This window comes from Vombatus ursinus, unplaced genomic scaffold, assembly GCF_900497805.2.
Source record: "Vombatus ursinus unplaced genomic scaffold, bare-nosed wombat genome assembly UNPS02014946.1, whole genome shotgun sequence".
NCBI classification, from domain to species: Eukaryota; Metazoa; Chordata; class Mammalia; order Diprotodontia; family Vombatidae; genus Vombatus; species Vombatus ursinus.
In genome coordinates this window covers 1,867,761-1,888,374 of record NW_020954724.1, presented here as the reverse complement: position 1 = coordinate 1,888,374, position 20,614 = coordinate 1,867,761, and the positions used below count along the sequence as shown (strand labels likewise).

At 36.0% G+C, this 20,614-nt stretch overlaps 1 protein-coding gene across 7 annotated transcripts in view; it reads right to left on the bottom strand.

The window, feature by feature from the left end:
* ST7 (suppression of tumorigenicity 7) overlaps positions 1-20,614 on the bottom strand; it is a 283,519-nt gene that overhangs the window by 73,854 nt on the left and 189,051 nt on the right. For all 7 annotated transcript variants that reach the window (XM_027845020.1, XM_027845018.1, XM_027845019.1 and 4 more), the window contains exon 8: positions 19,627-19,724. In XM_027845020.1, coding sequence (XP_027700821.1) covers positions 19,627-19,724 — 98 coding nt within the window. The remainder of the gene's footprint in view (positions 1-19,626; positions 19,725-20,614) is intronic.

The window sequence follows — 20,614 nt, the reverse complement described above, 5'->3', positions numbered from 1 at the left end:
GTTATTTCTCAGTTTTCCTTTGTCATTATTATTAGCAACAGTTTTAGTGACAGTTGCTTCAGTGTGCTGATTTTTTAAAAAGTGCTTTTACATTGGTGGCAAGCCTCCCTTTTTGTTCATTACGAAGTAATATTTCATTTCTGAAATTCTAAATTGGTTAATGAGAACACTCATTCCTTAGAAGATCTTTCTGCATATTTTTCTCAAAATTTCTAAACAAATTTGAGAAGTATCTTTTGTTCCCTCACTGCCCAGAATCACATCAACACTGGCATCAATTAATGACTATCCATTACTCCTACAGGACATATGATAAACAGCACCATAATATACTGTGGGGCTCCAGAGAACCTGATTGATTTATCATGTTGAATAGAGTACTAACATATTTATACATTTTAAAATTTCTATTTGTGATTTTGCTATGAAGGTTTTATTTTAGATTCTATAATACAACATATCTTAGTTTACTTATAAAATACATGACAAAAACGTGTAATTCACATGATGGGGCTTTCAGTGAAGCAAAGTGCATAGTTCACATATAAAGACTATCTAAGAAGACATATGATATAGAGAAAGGACTTTATAAAAGCCAGGCTATTCTGAATGTGTTTAAATTGTAACACTCTCTGGTAGAGTTCTCAGTTTATTTATTGCCAGCTACATACCCTGCACTGGTAATTGCTTTCTCCTGGAAGCAAGAAATTTATCTGCCCTACTCTGCCCAAAAATTGAAATTCACAGAGTATGAAAATCTCTCATTCTTCCATGACTCCTACAATACCTACGGGGAAGAAGATGGGATGGGTTAAGGATAGAATTTCTGTTTCAATTTTACATCATCTGGCTATTGTCAGTTCAAGTTTATTTCAATGGAAGAATTTGATGCACTTATGAGGTTAACATTTATGAGCTCAAATGGGGGGAAAAGGAGAGCTAATTTACTGGATTTGAAATGCTCTCTGGACATCACTTAGGACTGTAGCCTGTATGTGTTCTCTCAGCTGTCTTACAAGATGAAAACAGCTGTTTAAACCCTTCAGGATTGATTTGTATCCACTTAAACATTTTATTAGTTTAGTTGTCCATGTATTGTTTCTTGAGTGAGAAAACTGAAGTGAAAACTTCTACATATTTGGAGTGAAAGGTAATTAAAATAGACACTTGCCCAGTTTACCACTGAGGTCAATACAAGTTTGGCCTAATTAAAGTATATAGAAGTTGGCCTGAGCTACATTCAAACAGCAGATTCCACATTGTTAAAGTTGCAAGTTTGTCATTATTCAATTATAGCTTCAAATAATGGCATGAACAAAAAATTGAAGACATTCTGTATTGTTAGCTATTCCATCACTGATTTTTACTGACACTCTGGGCCATGAAATGAAAGAATGATTGTTTACCAGTGTCCTCAGAGCCTCAAGACACCACTAGATTTATTTTTATAGAGCTCCATTTAAACAACACATTAGAAAATGTCTTACAGAGAAGCTTAGTCATGTACCAAAAAGAAAATGACACTTTTTAGAGAGGACCTAGGGCAAACATTTACTCTGTAACTTCTGGACACCAAAAAAAATCGGAACATGAAAAATTCTGCCACAATTTGCTCTACACAATGAGTTTAACTGACTTGTTAGCAACCTGTTTAACCAAGTTCTTCCTTGGATTGACAACTGCTTAAACTGAACTGACTTGTAACATGAATAGAGAGATTTAGTCCATATCAATGTATATGTGACAGTTCAAATGAATTACATAATTATTTAGCATCTATTCTGTGGAATGCACTGTGAAAGATACCAGTCATAAAGATGCCTCTGCCCTCAGGAATCTTACACTTTAGTAGGGGAACTTAATACAAGTTAGAATACAATAAATACATTTGAGAAGGGAGAGACTACTTCTAACTGGGAAAATTAGAGGAGGTAGCATCCAAATTGAGCCTTGAAGAAAGGGAAGGATTTAAATGAAAGGAGTAGGATATTACTTGGAACATGGGTGAATTTGAGCAAGTCATTTATATAACCTCTCTGGATCTCAGTTTCCTCACATATAAATTAAACAAACAGCTCATCTGTACTGTTATTTGTTTCTAAATTGTTGCTTCTAGTGCTAAACCTATGACTCTAAGATCTTGGTCAATCAACAGGCATTTAATGAGATACTTACTATGTTCCAGGAACCAAGGTAGGCCCTGCAGATTGGAAGACAAAAATGAAACAGTTCCTGCATCAAAAAGCTTCCATCTTATAATATGCTGGGGTTGGGAGGCAGAAAGGACACCATTCGAAGTATGAGAGACTCATACACAAAGGTACAGAAGCAGATGAGAGCCAGGCAAATCAAGTAATGTCAAGAAATCTGATTTGTCTGGCATATACAGTAGCATAAATCTGAACAGGTTAAACTGGAGCCAGATTATGGAGCTACATGAGTGATTACTTTCTCTAGTTTCCCAACACTGCAAATGAATCTAAAAAAAAAAAATCACACTTTCTCTTCAGTCAAAATCATGTAGAAAACATTTCCCCAAAAGGAACTTACCCTTACAAATATCGGCCAAAGAAAACAATTTTCCTCAAACCATACCTACTATTTGAATACCCCTATAATGTGTTACCATCATTAAAAAAATCTGCTAGGAGGCAGCTAGGTGGCACAGTGGATGGAGCATTGGGCCTGGAGTCAGGAGAATCTGACTTCAAATGCGATCTTAGACCAGACACTTGACACTTACTAGTTGGGTGATCCTGGGCAAGTCGCTTAACTCCTATTGTCTCACCAAAAAAAAAAATAAATAAATAAAAATAAATAAATAAAAATCTCCTGCTCCAAAGGAAGTCAGATTAAAAACAAAAACTGACAAATTTTCATGACACTTAGAGTAAAATTCATTTAAACTGAAGAGTCACAAAGCATTTATATTTTAAGCTTTGTTTCCCAAGTCAGAGAGCAAGTAATTTTCCCTAGTTAAAGGACTTTCAGGCATCAACAAGTAGATAGGAAGATAGCCTATAGGTCAAGCTGCCTTGGGCTTTCACACTAAATCAATCCAGCTGACCCTGAAGACAAAATGATATATTAAGTAGCAGAGAAGCTGTTGATCTCCATTGGTAGAAGGAATTTTCTTGCCTGATTGGTATTGAAATCACAGACCCGGGAAAAAATGACTAACATTGCTAATACATCAACGACTGAATTTTGTTGTAAATTGGCCAATAGATGGCTTAACACTGCTAAGCATAAACCTCAACACCTGAGAATATGGCAGCTCTGTGATGTAACCAGGACAGAGTCATATGGAGATTTATTTTAGGAATCCTTTAAATGATGAGTTTCATCAATACACTTAAAATGCAATTTAATTTTCATATAACTTCTGGGGAAAAGGAGAGGGGGAAAAGATTTGTTATGTAAAGCAAGGCATACTGAACTGACTTGACAGAATAATCTAGTTCAGATTCCATTCCATTAGGAAATGTGTGCCCAAAATATAACAAAATCTGTCAGTTACGGGTCAGTCAGTCAATAAATACTTAGTAAGTGCCTACCATGTGCCAGGTACTGTGCTAACCTCTGAGGAAACACAGAAAGGCAAAAGAGAGTCCTTGCTCTCAAAGAGTTCCGTCTAATGGGGAGGGGGAGGGGGAAATGACATGAAAATAACTATGTATTCACAAACTATATACAACAAAGCTGATGTAATCTTAAATTATACTAAGAAAGGCACAGTATCTTAGATTAGGGAAGTGATAATCCTACTGCCCTCTGGCATACCACATTTTAGGAAGTACGTAAGTTGGAGAATGTCTAAAGGAGGGCAACAAGGATGGTGAAAGGCTTCACATCCATGCTTTATGAAGATGGATGGAAGGAACAACAGAGAAAAGCACTAGATTTAAAGGGGAATCAGGAAAGGCTTCCTGTACAAGGTAGGATTTTAGCTGAGACTTGAAGGAAGACAGGAGAGCTGGAAGGCGGAGAGCATCAAAATCACTTACTATTTCACAAACAAGTTATAACGTCTGATTGCACAGGTATCCCAAGAATGCTCAGAGGATGCTCAACCCTCCACCCACTCTCAGTGATGGCTAGAGACCCCACTGATATGCCTTCCCCAAGATTATCCTCTGAGAATCCATTTAGTCAGCCAGCATTAAGTGGCTTTTCGGAAGGAGTATTTACTAAGGAGGTACAATAATAACACTTGATACAAAATATCTCCCCATGAGGAAATGTATTCTACATGCAGAAATTTGTTTTGCATGTCTCGGCACGTTTGCAACGGTTTTTATTTTTCTTGACTTCTCAATGATAGGAGGAGAAAGAGGGTGGAAAGAATTTTTGAACTGAAAAGAAATAAAACTGAACAACAATCCCCCAATCATTTGAGCTATACTCTTGCACAAGTCCATACAGTGTCCAGGAGCAAATCACCTGAAGTTTAGAGAGCACGTGTGGCAAAGGGGGTAATTCACAGCTCTTGGTTGCTTTAACTCCTTTTCTCCTATTCAAGGGTTGCTCAAAAGTTTCCCTTAGGTAAAGTCAATCTGTGTCCCTCTATCCTCGGTTCTGAAATCGAGGTAATACTCTCCGGTGACTGGGAATAGCACTAAGCTACTGATGGAAAGATGAGAAATCCAAAATCTCCTGGACCATCTGAAATTCACAAAGTCCTTGTCCTAAGGGAAGGTATGCGGAAAAGCCACCTTACCTTGACAATCATATGCCTGACCAAATTTCCTTGCCTAACTAGACATGATTCATGAGCAATGTCATCCCAGTTCAAAGATCTTTTAGTACTTAGTCTTAAGGACCATAATTGATAAAGATTTGTTCTAATCTAGTTAAGATATCTAGATGAAAATGGAGTGGGAGTGGTTTCCACACCACCTTTGCATACATAAAATAAAGTACTTTTCAGCCCAGTCTTGTTACTTTCATCATGGTATATTAACTGTCTGCTCATCACCTTACCTTCAGGATAGCACATGCCACAAAATGTCTCCTTTGCTATTACTGGTATGATTACAATTTTTCTCATTAAGCCCATTTGACAATAAACTGATTCTCAACAACCTGCTAATTACTCTGTGATCTACCTGGTTTTGGAGTTGTCTTCAATGAGGCAAGAATACCAATCCATGCCTATTTATCCTATGAGTCTTATTCACACCTTTCTACACATTCCCCATCAAAGCTATGCCCAGCATACTGGCAGGTTTTTTTTTTTGCATTCTCCTAACATTATGAGGGTACAGTGGAACACTATTACTATCTACTGGTCATCTACACACTTGTCACATAAGCAGCCATTCCTCTCTTTTTATTTAGTATATATTTCCTCGATGAAAACAATATATACTCCTGCTCTAAGAAATTCCTTAATGGTTATATGACGCAGTTTGCTTGGATACACCAATCACCTCTCCACTGTCCCTGCAATACATCTTTAATTCTTTGGAGATGTTGTATGGTTGTGAGGTGTAGATACAACTAACTCTGATAAAATGTTGGTATTAAAAAGATGGGCTTCTGTTTCCATAGGAAAAGTCTGGGATCATTAAAGGAGCTTTGCAATTACCTGAAGGCCATTCAGCCTACCCTCAATACAATTCATCTTCTTGTACTGCTATCCCAGGGATACACACTAATAGTCAAGCTCTAAAAGTTCTCTATCTAAATACCTTTCATAATGTAGGTCTATTTTTTACACTAAAAAGTGTGAAACATGACTAATATGGAAATGTTTTACATGACTGTACATATTTATAACCTATATCCAACTGCTTATCATCAGGGTGGGGGAGAAAATTTGGAAGATTTTATTAAAAAATGAATATTAAAATTTTTCTTTACATGTACTGGAAAAAGATACTATTAAAAAAAGATGTGAGACTTTTCTCATGACTTTATCTTCCCTTTTATCAATTACCTTTTCTATTGATCACTCGGTATTTTCACAATTATCTCCTCCAGCACAGATCTCTCTTTATACAATGGGTTTAATCGGACTGCTTTATTCTCTTTAATGTCTTTTTTTCAACTCATGAAGCAAGTTAAATAATAAAGCCTAAATAATTACAACAGACAAATACAGCAATCAAACTTTGGTCAAAATAATGTATACACTCTCATTAAGACCAACAGCAATGCTGGCCCTAGTCTTTTTGGTACAAAGAAATTCAATATTCAGTTTTTCAGTGTCTCTGAGGTTCTATTTAGAGCATTCAATTTCAGTCATCTGTCTGCTAGCATAGCAATGATCACATCTTGACTCATGCCAGAATCATTTTCACAGGCATTCACTGGGAAATAAATTAACATAATTCATTTTAATTAGAAATGTTGCCTCTTCAGTTCAATAAGTTACACCTAAACATCTTAAATGCTTCCAAACAGACCCCACTAAATGGAACCTTATTGGACTCTAAAAGTGAAACTTATCATTGAAGCAACCTAACTATCTGATTCCCTTAGAACTTTCCAGGAAAATGACGAAATGTCATGTAAAAAGGAAGTAATAAGAGCAATGGAATGAAAACAAATAAAAAAGACAGGAAGACAAGAGAAAAGGTAAAGAATAGAACAAATGGAGAAAAATAGGAAGAGAACTAAGAAGTAAATTAAAATTGTGGAGAACAGAAAAAATGCTATCTTAAAAGTTAAATAGTAAGTATTTTTCCTTCCAACATATATACTTTCTATTTCTAATATATAATTAAGTTCTAATGCCAGATCCTGGGCTGAATAGAAAATAAATGAATAGAAAATAAATTTCCACATGAGGGTTAAGATAGGAAAATAAACACAATTCTTCTTTAACAAATCACTGATTTCTTGAAAGTAGTTTTGCTTATAGATATGAAGAGATAACAGACATTTCTTAAGTGTGAGGAACACCATCGATGTCTTCTACTTTTATAATGGCACTTTACCAAATGTCCTATTCTTTAAGTATCAAGTAAAAGAAAGCAGTCTAGTCTTTGGCATTAACTCCTAACCTAGGTATTTCCTTATCCATCAAGGCATGCCATAAAATTTTAAAAATAAAAAAAAAACTGCATACATCTCTCTCTCTCCCCCTCCCCACTTATCCCTCCCTATCACCCCACTTCTTCCCTGTTCCCTGTCTGTCTCTGTATTGGTAACTTTTGAAAGTGAACAGAGGTAGGCAATGACTGGAGGTGTTGGGGAAAAAAAAACAAACTATTATAAGGTAACATAAATCCCTGTCATGAAAGCATATATTCACTCTCACATCCAGATTCTGAGTCTGTTGGCTTCTGAATACTCTGCCTCCTTCTTTAAAAAACAAAAAGTCATTATTTTACCCACGATGGTAGAAACTGATTTTGTAAATGACTTTACACTAAGGAGTTGGGGCATTAAATTTACTTCCCTTCACAGTAAAATCTGCAGTTTAAAAGAGGACTATGTAGAGAATTCCATATCTGACTTAAAAGAACTAGTCTAAAATGGAGGTATTTCAGACACTGTGATGCCTAGATGGGGCAGATATATTGGCAGCAGAGGACTGATCCCTACTCTCCTCTGATCAAACAACTATACTGCAGAGGCAATCAAATACTCCCCAAAGTGACATGTGAGGCTTGTCCTAAGACTAAGGAATCTGAACAAATTACCCAGAACAGGAACCAAACACAACTAGTCAACTCCAGCATGGGTCAGTTAACTTCACTTTGTTTCATGATCACAGACTTTAATAAGTCACTAAGTATCAATATCATTCTCTTTTATTTATTATCTTAGGTGGGAGGCAGTTTGGCACAGTGGAAAGATCACTCGCTCAGGAGCCAGAAGACCTAGGTTCAAATCTTGCCTTCATTACTTATTGTCTATGTAACCTTAGGGAAGTCACTTAGTTTCCCTGAGTCTCAATTTTATTATCTAAAAAATGAGGAGGCTGGATTATGTAGACTCTGAGAAATTTTTCAGATCTAAATCTACAATTCTATGATGCTGCTGACATTTATTTATTACCAGTATGATCTTGGTCAAGTCATCAAATACCTCTAGGCCTCAGTTTCTTCACTTATACAACGAGCTCCCAATCTACATTCCTAAAATATAAGTTGTTTGTCAGTAATGATAGGAAGTAAAAAACCTATTCTAAGGCCCAGAATCCCCATTTTTTCCAGACTAATGTTTGATCCACTAACAATAATCCTATAACTTTTTTACATTATCCCCAGGATGTCAATTACTATTATTAACCTTGTTTTCTAGAAGACAAAACTGGAACCAATGAGTTTACTCTACGTACATTGGCATTCTGTGGCTGAATTAAGACTAAAACTTATCCTTAATTTAGAGATAAGACTTTGTTAAGAACAAAGAGAAAAGGCTATTTGCTAGCAGAATCACAGTAGGCTAGAAATAGTACCATTTTTTAAAGGAATGGCTACAAAGTACACTTAAAAATTTTCTTCCAGTAGGCTGTAGAGGGCAGATGGTCACATGGCAGAAAAGACAGAAATGAGCAATAATGGCATCCCTGTGCCTAATCAAAGAAAAAAAAAAGGTAGTTCAAAGTCCAAGTCACCATGCGCTTGAATGTTCTCAGTGGAAGTTACATTGCTTAAAACAAGATAGAGTTCAAAAATATCAGTTTTGGCAGTACCTCCAAAGGCAGCCCATTACACTTTTGGAGGCTTTAATCGCTAGCAGGAATGTTTTCCTGAAATCAAGCCTAAATTTGACTCTACTTTCACCCACTGCTCCTAGCTCTGGCCTCTGGAATTAAACAATACAAATCTATTCCCTCCTCCCACACAACAGCGTTCTTCAGATAATTTAAGACAGCTATCGGCATTCTCCAACTTAGGTACTTCCTAAAACGTGGTATGTGAAATTAACACAATACTCTAGGTATGATCCCCAGAGGATAGTGGGATTATCACTTCCCTAATCTAAGATACTGTGCCTTTCTTAGTATAATTTAAGATTACATCAGCTTGCTTGGTTACAGTATCATACTGTTGACTCTTATTAAGTCCATTAAAACCCTCAAATCTGGTGGGAAGATAGCTGTGTTAAGACCAAGAGGAGGGAGCACAGTTTTCCCCACAAACACCCTTTTAAAACTTGAAAAAATATACCAGAAGAAGCAAAGAAAACCAAAGAGAATCAGCTAAAACTCCATAATTAACTCTAGGACTTCACAAAAAGATCACCAGAATCCTGAGGAAACATAGAATGGAGATGCCAAGGTAAGTGGAAGGTGAGCCAGACCAAAGCCCAGGTGAAGGGCAGCCCAGGGTGGTGAAAGGGCATGCCTCACCCAGCATCCAAGAAGCTTAAGCCTCAATTACAGTGGGAGAGAGGCCAGCCGATGCCTACAGAAGGGGGAGCCTAGTAGGATCAAGTAGGGCCAAATTATATCATCAGTATGGAACAGAGTTCAACCTAAGCACAAGTGCTCAATACATAAACTGAGACTGGCGATATGAATAAAGAGAAGAAAAAAATGAGAAGCACAATGAAGAAATTTCTTGAACTGAAAGAACCTCAAAGTTAAACCCAGGAAAGAATAAATTCACAACTAGCTGATGCAAAGTTTCAGAGAAAAAAAAATGTCCTGGACTACAAGAGTGCCTGGAAGAAATGAAACAAGAGATATAAGATGGAAGAGCTAAGGAGAAAAAAACAATAAGGAGAATTAATGGCTTAGGATAGATAGTGGTAAAACTTAGCCTGGAAATAAACACTGTGAAAACAAAAGCAAGCCAAACAGAAAACAAAACAAAACAAAACCATGAAACAACAAGAAGTATGAAAATAAAATATTTTTTAAAAACAAAAGAAAAGCAAGATACAATTAAAAAAAACTGACATGGAAACAGGTCCTGGAAAGATAATATAAGGAACATCAGAACCTCAGAAAATCATAACCAAAATAAGATCTGCTGTCACATTTTATGAAAACATAAATAAAAATTATCCAAATCTATGAGAAGCAAAGACAAAGTGAAAATAAAAAGGATTCACTGATCAACTCCTGAAAGAGATGTTGAAATGAACACTCTCAGAAACGGCACAGTCAAAATTCAGAGATTCCAGGTAAAAGACAAAAGATGGCAAGCAGCCAGAAAGAACTCAGATACCAAAGAAGTAAAATCAGGACCACTCAAGACTTGACATTTTTCATGAACAAAAAAGAACAAATCAATCAAATGAACATGCAACTATAAGTAGAAAAGCAACAAACCAAAACTTTACAACCTAACATAAAAATAGAAAGCATGAAAATCCAAAAAGATTAACAGAGTTGAAAACAAAAAAAATCACTGAATTAATAAAAAATTAGAACTTTAAAAATTCTAATAAAATAACCAGTGAATCTGATTTAAAAGAGAGAGCAAAAACAAACCATTTATACGAAAATGAAAGAGCAAGATTCACAAATGAAAAGTAAATAAATCACACTATCAGAAACTATTTTGCCCAATTATATGCCAACAAAACCAATAACTTAGGTGAAATGGATTTATATTTACAAAAAATAAAGAACATCCTGATTTTAACAGAAGGAGAAATTAATTTTTAAATAACTCACTATCAGGAAGAAAAAATGAACTCCCAAAGAAAAAACTCTAAGATCAGGTGGATTTACAAAAGAATTCTAACAAGAATTCAAAAAATAATTAATTTCATTATTACATAAACTGTATGCAAACTTTTTAATAATATAAATATAGTCTAGATATCTAAATCAAAGTATACAAAGTACAGAAAGGAAACAATTATCTAAATCAAAGTATACAAAGTACAGAAAGGAAACAATAGATGAATACCCCTAATGAATACTGATATAAGAAATTAAATAAAATACTAGCAAATAAGTTAAAGAAACATACTTAAAAGATGTATACATTATGACTAGGTTGAGTTTTCTTTGGAAATGTAGGTTTGATTCAATATAAGGAAAATTATAAACATAACAGACCATATTAACAATAAAAATAGCCACATGATCATATCAATAGATACTGAAAAGGTTGACAAATTCCAACATTCATATCTATTAAAACACTAGAAGCATAAGAATAAATGGACTTTTTCCTCAATGTAGCAAATAATACCTATCTCAACTGAACTTTCACCTCATCAGAGCTTCCCCATTCCAATGATTTTGAGCCCCAGCTATCATAATTCAAACTCCATTTTCTCTTTTCTGCTACCTCTCCCCCTCAAACTGAACTAAGAACACACTCCTATGTCCCATTTTAAAGCCACCCTTCCCTTCTACTCCTCTTTCTGGAACACATGCTCTTTAGGTAACAAACCTGATTTCATCTTAAATCTTTTCCTTTCCCACTCCTTCCATCTTCTGGTTCTCACTGAGACATGCTCCATCCTGATGACATAGCTTCCTTGGCCACTCTTTCCAGCACCAACTGAACTTTCACTCTTTACATCCTGATCAAAGAAACCCCTCTACATGCACAAGTGATCATATTCTACCCCATCTTTTCCAGCAGATTTCCCTCTCTGCCATTCCCACCTTTTCTTGATTATCCTGAATCTCTCTTTGTCCACTGGATCCTTCCTTACTACCTGAAATCATGCCCAAGTCTCCCACATCCTCAAAAAACAAAACAAAAATAAAAACAAAACCCTCACTTGATCTGTTCCCTCCTGTTAGCTATCATCCCATATCTTTCATCCTTTTCTGGCTAAACTCTTTGAAAAGGCCATCTACAACTGATGGCTCCACTTCCTTTCTCTCATTTTCAACAGTCTGACTTTTGGTTTCATCATCCAACCAAAATCATGCTCTCCAAAGTTATCAATGCTCTATTAAATGACAAACCTTGATGATATTTTCTCAATCCTCTTCCTTCTGGATCTCTATGCAGCCTTTGACACTATCACTCACATTCTTCTCCCTGATACTCTCATTCAAGTTTTTATCATAAGATTCTATTCTGGTTTTTCTTTTACCTGTCTGATCATCCCTTCTAAGTTTCCTCTGCTGGGTCTTCATCCAGGTCACTCTCACTGACAGTGAGTGTGCCCTGCGCTCTGTGCTGACCCCCTCTTTTCTTTTCCCTCTAGACCATTTTGTTTGGCAATCTCATCAGTTCCCTTGGGTTCACTTATCATCTCTATGTAGATAACTAAACTCTCAGATCCACTTATATTTTAACCTCCCTTCCAATCTCCAGTCTCCCATCTTCAAGTGCCTATCAGACACAGTGAACTGGATGTCCCGTAGACACCTTAAACTCAACGTGTCCAAAACCAAATTCATTAATTCCCTCAAACCTTCCTCTCTCCCTCACTTCAGTATTGTTTTTGAGGGTATTACAATCCTATCAGTTACCCAGGCTGGGTCCTTACTCTTAACTCCCTACATCCAATCTATCGCCAACTCTCATTCATCTTACCTTCACGACATCTCTCACGAATGGCTCTTTTTCCTTCTGACGCTGCTGCTGCTCAGGAGAAAGGCCTTATCATCTCACATCTGGACCACTCCAATAGCCTTTTGGTTGGTCTTCCCACCTCAAGTTTCTCACCACTCTGCCTATCGTCTACTCTGGTGTCAAACTGATCTTCCTAAAATGCAGGTCTGACCATGTCACCCTCCCCCCCCCAAACTCTAATGGCTCCTCATCCCCTCTAGGATCAAACAGAAAATCCTCCTCTTGGCATTCAAAGCCCTTTAAATCCTACCTCCCTTCACCTTTCCAGGCTTCTGGTACGCTATGTGCTCTTTCCGCACATGTACTCTGGGATCCAGGGATAAGTCTCCTTGTTGATCCTCATGTAATATTTCATTCCTCAACTCTGTGTTTTTGCTAGCTTTCTATGAAGCCCAGGACTCTCTCCCTCCTCATCTCCAACTCCTAGGTTCCCTGGTTTCCTTCAAGTCTCAGCTACAATCCTACCCTCCATAAGAAGCCTTTCCGGTTTCCCCTTAATGTTAGTATCTTCCATTTGTTGATTATCTCCAATTTACTCTCCGCATAGCTTGTTTGGACACAGCTGTCCGCATATTGTCTCCCCTATTAGAATGTGAGCTCCTTGAGAACACACAATTTTTTTGCCTTTCTTTGTATTTCCAGTGCTTTACACGGTGTCTGGCACATAGTAGGTACTTAATAGATGCCTGTGAAATGACTAAAACCAAGAGAAAACATTGTAGGTAATGAAGAACTTTCCAAAGACATCAGGGGTAAAACAAAGATTTTGTCATTATTATAACTATTTAATACTGGTATTAAATAAAGTTAAATTTTAAAAAATTAATTGTCTTATTACAATTATTACTGCTACTATTATTTAATATAGTATTGGAAATACTATCTTTAGCATAAGACAAGAAAAAGAAGTCAAAAGAATAAGCATAAGCAAAGAGGAAGCAAAAATATCACCTGCAGATGACATGATTATTCATCTAGAACAGATATGTCTAACACACAGCCTTCAGGCTGTATACAAGCCACAGCCCAAACAGGATTAAAATGTAATTGGGAAATAATTAACAAAATAAATAAAAAGACAATAAAACATAGATAATACTACATTTTAAAAATAAGTCAATGTGCAGCCCACCAGGATCCTTGTCCGTAGATTAGTGGTCCCTGTTTCTATTTAAGTTTAATACCACTGACCTAGAGAACCCAAAGAATCAACTAAAAATTAATTGAAACAATAACTTTAGCAAAATCATAAGACTTAAATTAATTCCACTCAAATAATTCGCATTTCTATATATTACCAACAAAACTCAGTAGTAAAGGACAGAAAGGAAAATTCATTCAAAATAACTACAGAATGTACAAAATACTTCTATCTACCAAAATACACATGGAATCTATATAAACATAACTATGAAACACTCTTTACAGAAATATAGATCCAAATAATTTGGTAAATATTAAGTGCTCATGTAGGTTAAGCTAATGCAATAAAAATGATGTTATCTAAATTAACTTACTTATGCAAACCACCAGAGTTTTATTTTCTAGAGTTAGAAAAAATAATAACAAAATTCATCTGGAAGAACAAAAGATCAGAAACCTCAAGGGAAATAATGAGAAAGAAGGGGGCCTAGCAGTACCAGATCTCAAACTATACTACAAAGCAGTAATCATCAAAATTATTTGGTACTAGTTAAGAAAAGAGGTCAATTAGTGGAACAGATTAGGTACACAACATACAGAAGCAAATGAACACAGGAGCACAATTTGAGATGAACCCAAAGTTATTCAACTACTGGAGTAAGGACTATTTGACAAAAACTTCTGGGAAAACTGAATAGCAATATGGCAAAAACTAGGGTTAGACTTAGACCAACATCTCACATTATACTTACATACATATATGCATACATACGTATATACACACACACACGTATATCAATATAAGCTCCAAATGGATACATGACTTAGACATAAAAAGTGACATCATAAGTAAGTAAAAGGAGCAAAGAAGAAACTACTTTTCAGATATATGTATAGGTCAAGAGTTCATGTCTAAACATTATTACAGAAAATAATATGGACAATTTTAATTATATAAAATTAAAAATAACTTATGCAAACAAAAATTAATCCACTTAAAATTAGAATTGAAATATGTAACTGGGATAAAATCCTTGGAAAAAAGTTTTTCTCATCAACGTTTTCTATTCGAGATCTACTGAGTAACTGATTCAAATTCATGAAAATAACTGATAAACTGTCAAAAGATATGAACAGGAAGTTTTCAGAGGAAGGACTCCAGCAATACGTACAAATGGTCCAATTCACTAATAACTGAAGGACTACAAATTAAATCAACTCTGAAGTTCCACCTCACACCCACCACATTTGAAAAGATTACAAAAAAGGGAAGTGAAATTGCTAGAAGGGCTGCAGGAAAAGAGGTACGTAAGTGTACCTTGGTGGAGTTGTGAATACCGTTGCTCCAGCCATTCGAGAAAGCAATTTGGAATGATAACCCCAAATCCCTAAATTGTTGTATATTTTTGACTCAGGAATACCATTACTAAGTCTATATACCAAAGAGATTTTTTTTTAAAAAAAAGGAAAAGGAGTCATTTGTATAAAAATATTTGTAGGCACTTTTTCCCTCAATAGCAAAGAATTGGAAACCAAGGGAGTGCCCACCTCTTGCGGAATGGGTAAAAAAAAAAGATAGTATATACATTTGCTGAAATATTATTGGACCATAAGAAATTATTAAATGGAATTTCAAAGGAAATCTGGAAGACCTCTACGAAGTAATGCAGAGAGAAGTCAGCAGAACTGGAAAATATAAGTTATCCAATAATAATAACAGGACTGAGAAAAAAACTTTGAAAGACTTGAGAATGCTGATCAAAAGAATGGTAGATCAGGAGTCCAGCAGACTGAAGATGAAACACAACACCAACCTTCTGCTAGAGAGGTGATGGATTTAAAATGCAGAATGACACATACATCTCTGGAAATGACCAATATGGGAATTTGTTTTGCTAGATGGTGCATATTTGTTATGAGGGTTTTATTTTTTGGTTTTTAACTGTTCATTTGGGGAGGAAGAAATAATGATTGCGAAAATAAATTTAATAATCAATAAGATAAGTGAATAAACAAATATATTTTTAAATATATTTTTAAATAGCAAACACAGTTGGCAAAAGACAACTGAAAGAAGAATTCCAGGAGTAGAGAGATTTAAAACTTCGGTGTTTTGCCAGACTGCCTTCTATGTTATGGACTTGAAGTTAAAATGGGTTTGGGGGTGGAAAGCTGTGGAGAAGGAAAAGAAGGAGAAAGAGACCTATGGATTAATTTTTTACAGCTTCCTAGAGCAAAGAGTGTATGGTTATATCAGAAAACCCATATAGTCACTAAATCAGTAGTAGGGCAGGGGTGAATAAGGGTTAGGGTTAGGTAACTGAATGATCTTGCTTATACCCCACAACACACTAAAAATGAATGAATGAATGTTTAGGTTTGCAATATCTATATCATTCTCCTGATCTACCAATCCAGGAATTCTGATGCTAGCCTTCTGGCTCTTCCACTAAAAAAAGTCAGGCAATTCAGCTTTCTCATCTGCAAAATAAGGACGTTGGCTTAGATGATTTCTATGTCACATTCCAGGTCTAATGTTCTATGAATAGAGTTATCAAAATTAAAACTTTGAAATTTTTTTTGACTTTTTAAAATTAAAAAAACTTTTAATTTTAAAATTAAATTTCTTTAATAAGACATAATACCATGTCATATTTCCATCTCTTCACACATAACCATCTGATCTGGTATACTGTTCAGATGATGGCATGACAAAAACAACATAGGGCCAGTTATAGGGTGTTACGGGTAGCCTCTTTCTGTAATGAAACACTGGCCAAACAGGCAAGTTTGATGATGGGCAAATCTATGAATCCAGATGATTCATTTTTACACCTTCAGCCTCCCATGGGAGAAAGAGATGGCAGGCCACAAAACTCAGAGTCAACCTTGAATTTTCTTTCCTTTGTCCCCTGCAGCCAAGCAGATGCCAAATCCTACAAATTCTGTCTCTGCAAAGTCTTTCTATATGTGTCCCTTCCTTTCTAGTCCAATTACTATTACCTGAGGCCAGGTTATTACCCACTTGATCAGACTTTTTCAACAGCCTTGTATCCTGACTCCAGTTTCTTCCCCTTCAATCTATTCTGTAGACTTCTCTGACAAACTACACTTTGAAGAACAGCTTGAATTGTTTCATTCCCCTACTCAAAAACTCTCTGTTGGTCCCTACTGCCTCTACAAGAAAATTCAGTTTTTCTGGCGTTTCAAGTTTTTTACAACAGAGGCTAAATCTATCTTTCCAATTTTACCTCTCACTACTCCCCTATTTTCCAGCCAAACTAAACAATAAATTGTTCCCTAAATATGTACTGTTTTCCTACTTGTATTCCTTTGCCAATGATACTCTAGAATACCTGTACTGTCCCATCAAGGCTAACTCAAATGCTATTTTTTCCATGCAAGCTTTCCTGATTTCTCCAACTAGATGTGATCTCTCCCTCACATGAGGGAGTCATGCCTCTTATGTGACACTTAATCTATTCTGTCTCATATTATAATCACTACTGTATTTGCCTTACCTGTTATTCCACATTAGACTGTGGCCTTCTTAAAGGTCAGGATTATGTCTCACTCATATCCCCTACAGTACTTTGCATATAATATCTCTTGAGCACTTTGGAGATCATTGATTTTATCACTGTGGCTACCTCCTCTACCAGTTCAGATCACAGATCCTGCCTTACTAGATGATTTTTCTGAGTTGCTATGGCTATAAACTCATCAACTGGTGGGTGATAGTCCCACCATAGTCATGAGCATACCTTAACCAAGCCAGCCTAGTCCTGGGCTGTCTGAAATGAAGCTCACTGCTAAATAAGCTTGTGAATAAAGCCCTTCCAGATGGACAGGACTTGTGATCTGCTGGTTTAGTCTTGAAGAATCCAGGGTTATCTCCACATTGTGATAAGGAAGCTGAGGAGTACTTAAATAGGAGCTGGGTATAGGAGATACCCAATAAATACTTCATGAATTTGCCTCCATCTTGCATACACTCTGTCAATTGGTTATGTTGCTACCTTTGGGAACTGGTTATTAGTCCTGGGTAAAATGACAATAAGACAGAAGTACAGAGTAAAATGGTAAAAATCTTTCTGCCCTTAGCCATATAAGTTTCCTATCCCTTAAGCTCAGACTTTCTCGCTCAGATTAGGGTCCTACTTCTTTGAACAAATCTTAGCAAAATTGAAATTTAAGGCAGCAAGGCAGTGTAATAGAATACAGGGCCTGAAATCAGAAGAGCTGAGTTCAAATGCAGCTTTAGAGACTAGCTATGTGACCTTTTTTTTATACAATAAGTTACTTAACTTCTGCCTTAGTTTCCTCAATTGTAAATGGAAATAATAACAGCACCTACCTCCCAGGGTAGTTATAAATAAGATAATATTTGTAAAAGAGCTTCTCACAGTGCCTAGTACGTAGTAGGTACTTAATAAATGTTTGTTCCTCTTCCTCCCTTTGCCCTAAAAAAAAGCCTAATTGTCATAGTATATCATCTTTTCAACCTACTTAAAGTTTTAAAGCAAAATAATAAAAATAAAACAGGCTGTTAAAAGTACGATGGAACCAGGTCCAGTTAATTCGCAAACTCATTTTGCCTTTTGTGAGCTTTGTGCTCTTACAGATCCAAGTTGTTGCCAGTGTTGACCCAGATTAAGAACACTATTACGGAGTGGCATCCTTTCAAGGGGAAGTGTTCCTTTGTCTACCATTTAGCAAAGTATACTACTGCAAATGATTCTATATTTCTTTCTGCAGACACAGGGTATTCAAATTAGGGCATCTCCCTTGGGTTGTGGTTTTGCCAAAAAGAGAATATGTTGTATTACAAAAGATATTCTCCTAACTCCTACCCCTTCCATTCTCCTGGATGAGAATAATCAAGAGAATGTTATTATTTCACCTGTGTGTTTCATCCTTCCCCCATTCCACTGAAAAATGGATTAGCATCATACCTCTCATTCTTATACACTTTTTCCAGACCTGGGAAGGTAAATGACTTAAAATCCCACAGACAATTACTGAGTGAGCTGGAAGAGCTAGGATATCAGAACCTACGTCTCGTGACTCTGATTCCCAGGATGGATTTTTGTGTTGGTCACTACACTATGGTATTTTTCTGTACTCTTTTTAGCTACAGCTCAAGAATAACTTGGGATTGAAATTGTAATACAGTTCAACTCCTGCCAAGCAGGACAGCTAGCTATTCATACATTGTACTAAGCAACCCATTCTCTCCAAACCTAGGAAAGGTTTCCATCAGTAGTTTTAAACAACCTTGGGCTCTGAATAGATTTGGACAAGATACTTTTTTTCATACAACATAGAATATTATAATTGGAAGGGTTCTTGGAACTAAAACCAAAGTTTCGGTCCCCTAAATTGAAATACAAAGCCCTTTCCAATATACATTTTTTTTAAATCCTCAAATGAGGATAACTATTTTATGCCCACAATTTATATCAGGAGGACATTTTAAGCATGGGATATTCACAAAGGAAGATCCAGCTACTCTCATTATTATGTCTATCCTTAATATAAGGTATTATCTGTAGTGATTCAAGAAGCAAAAGTTCCTTGTTGACCTTACTTAAAATATTCAACAGCTCCCTTCCCCACTCCCCCCAAAAAAGATCAAAATGTTAGCTTCTCTTTTTTTAGTTCCTTAAATTTCCTTAACTTCATCTCTCTGCAAGTTAATATCTAAAACACCTCCTGACACTGGATAGGAACCAGAGAAACATGTAAAATAATTTCAGTACAACAGGGTTATAATAGAGTACATTAAGACATGCATAGGAATATAGTGTTGGTCAAATTACTATCCCAAATTTAAAAACATGCAGAATAAGCCTAATCAACATGATTTAACTTACACAGTTGATCCTAGAACTGGTTTCTTATGTCAGCTTTAAAGCATATCCTATTCATTTGTAATGACTGGTATGGTGATTTCTACTAAATTCAACTGAAGCTTCACATTAGATATCGCGCCACAAGCCCATAAGTACAAATTCACACTCACATCTCTCATCATTTTCACTGCCTCCCTGGTCCTCCCAAGCTTTCTTGCACACATCGCTAGCCTCCTTTTAATGTAGACCAAGACATTGGTATCTCGTCCTACGGGGGAAAAGAAAAATGAGAATTATGAAACCATGAGTGTTCTGCTGAGCAAAGGAAAAAAAAAAGAATAATACAAAGAGGTCCATTTACCATCCCCACAGAGGAAAAACACAAGTGAAGATTTATTGCTCTCCTTCAGCACTTTTGCTATTGCCAAGAGCCAGGACTCTATTGTGGGTGATCCACAACCTGAACCCATTAATAGCGGAGTGAATGTACACCACAAAGCACTAAGATTTTGAAAGGTCAGATCATCATGTGCCTGGTGACCTAGACAATGCTATTAAGTAAAGATGTTGAACATACAAATTAATGTCAGATTAATGATCTAGTTCTTGGTAAATATTTAGTAAAGAAATTCATCTGCTAGATAGTGCCTAAGAATATGAATAAACCCATCTTGCATAAAGGCTTGTAAGCCAAGAATTCCACTCCTCAAGTGTGCATGCTTTTTTTTTTTTTCTAAGAATGCAAAGAGGTGAATCTCAGGTTGCATCCTGATGAACAACTTTTTTTCCCTCTTTGACATTAAGTCTGGAGAAGCCACATCTTGAACTTCTGTTTTATATTATTCCTGCCCTAGCACTAGTGACATCATAATCATCTCCAGGTCCCCAAAGCAGTCTATTGTAGATGGCAGCATAACACATTCCAGATATGACAATAGAATATGCAATGGAATACAAAAATACCCTTGTGTTACAGAAAGCATTGACAAGCTAAATGTTATAACAATAGTCACCAATATGACTCTTAGAAAATGCATTACTGACTTTTCATCCTAATCTTTTATTTAATTCTATGTCTTTTTAAATATGTTTTCAGACCAGTGAGAACATGCATGCACTTAATCCTCTATAAAATTACCGTATTTCAGAAAATATGAC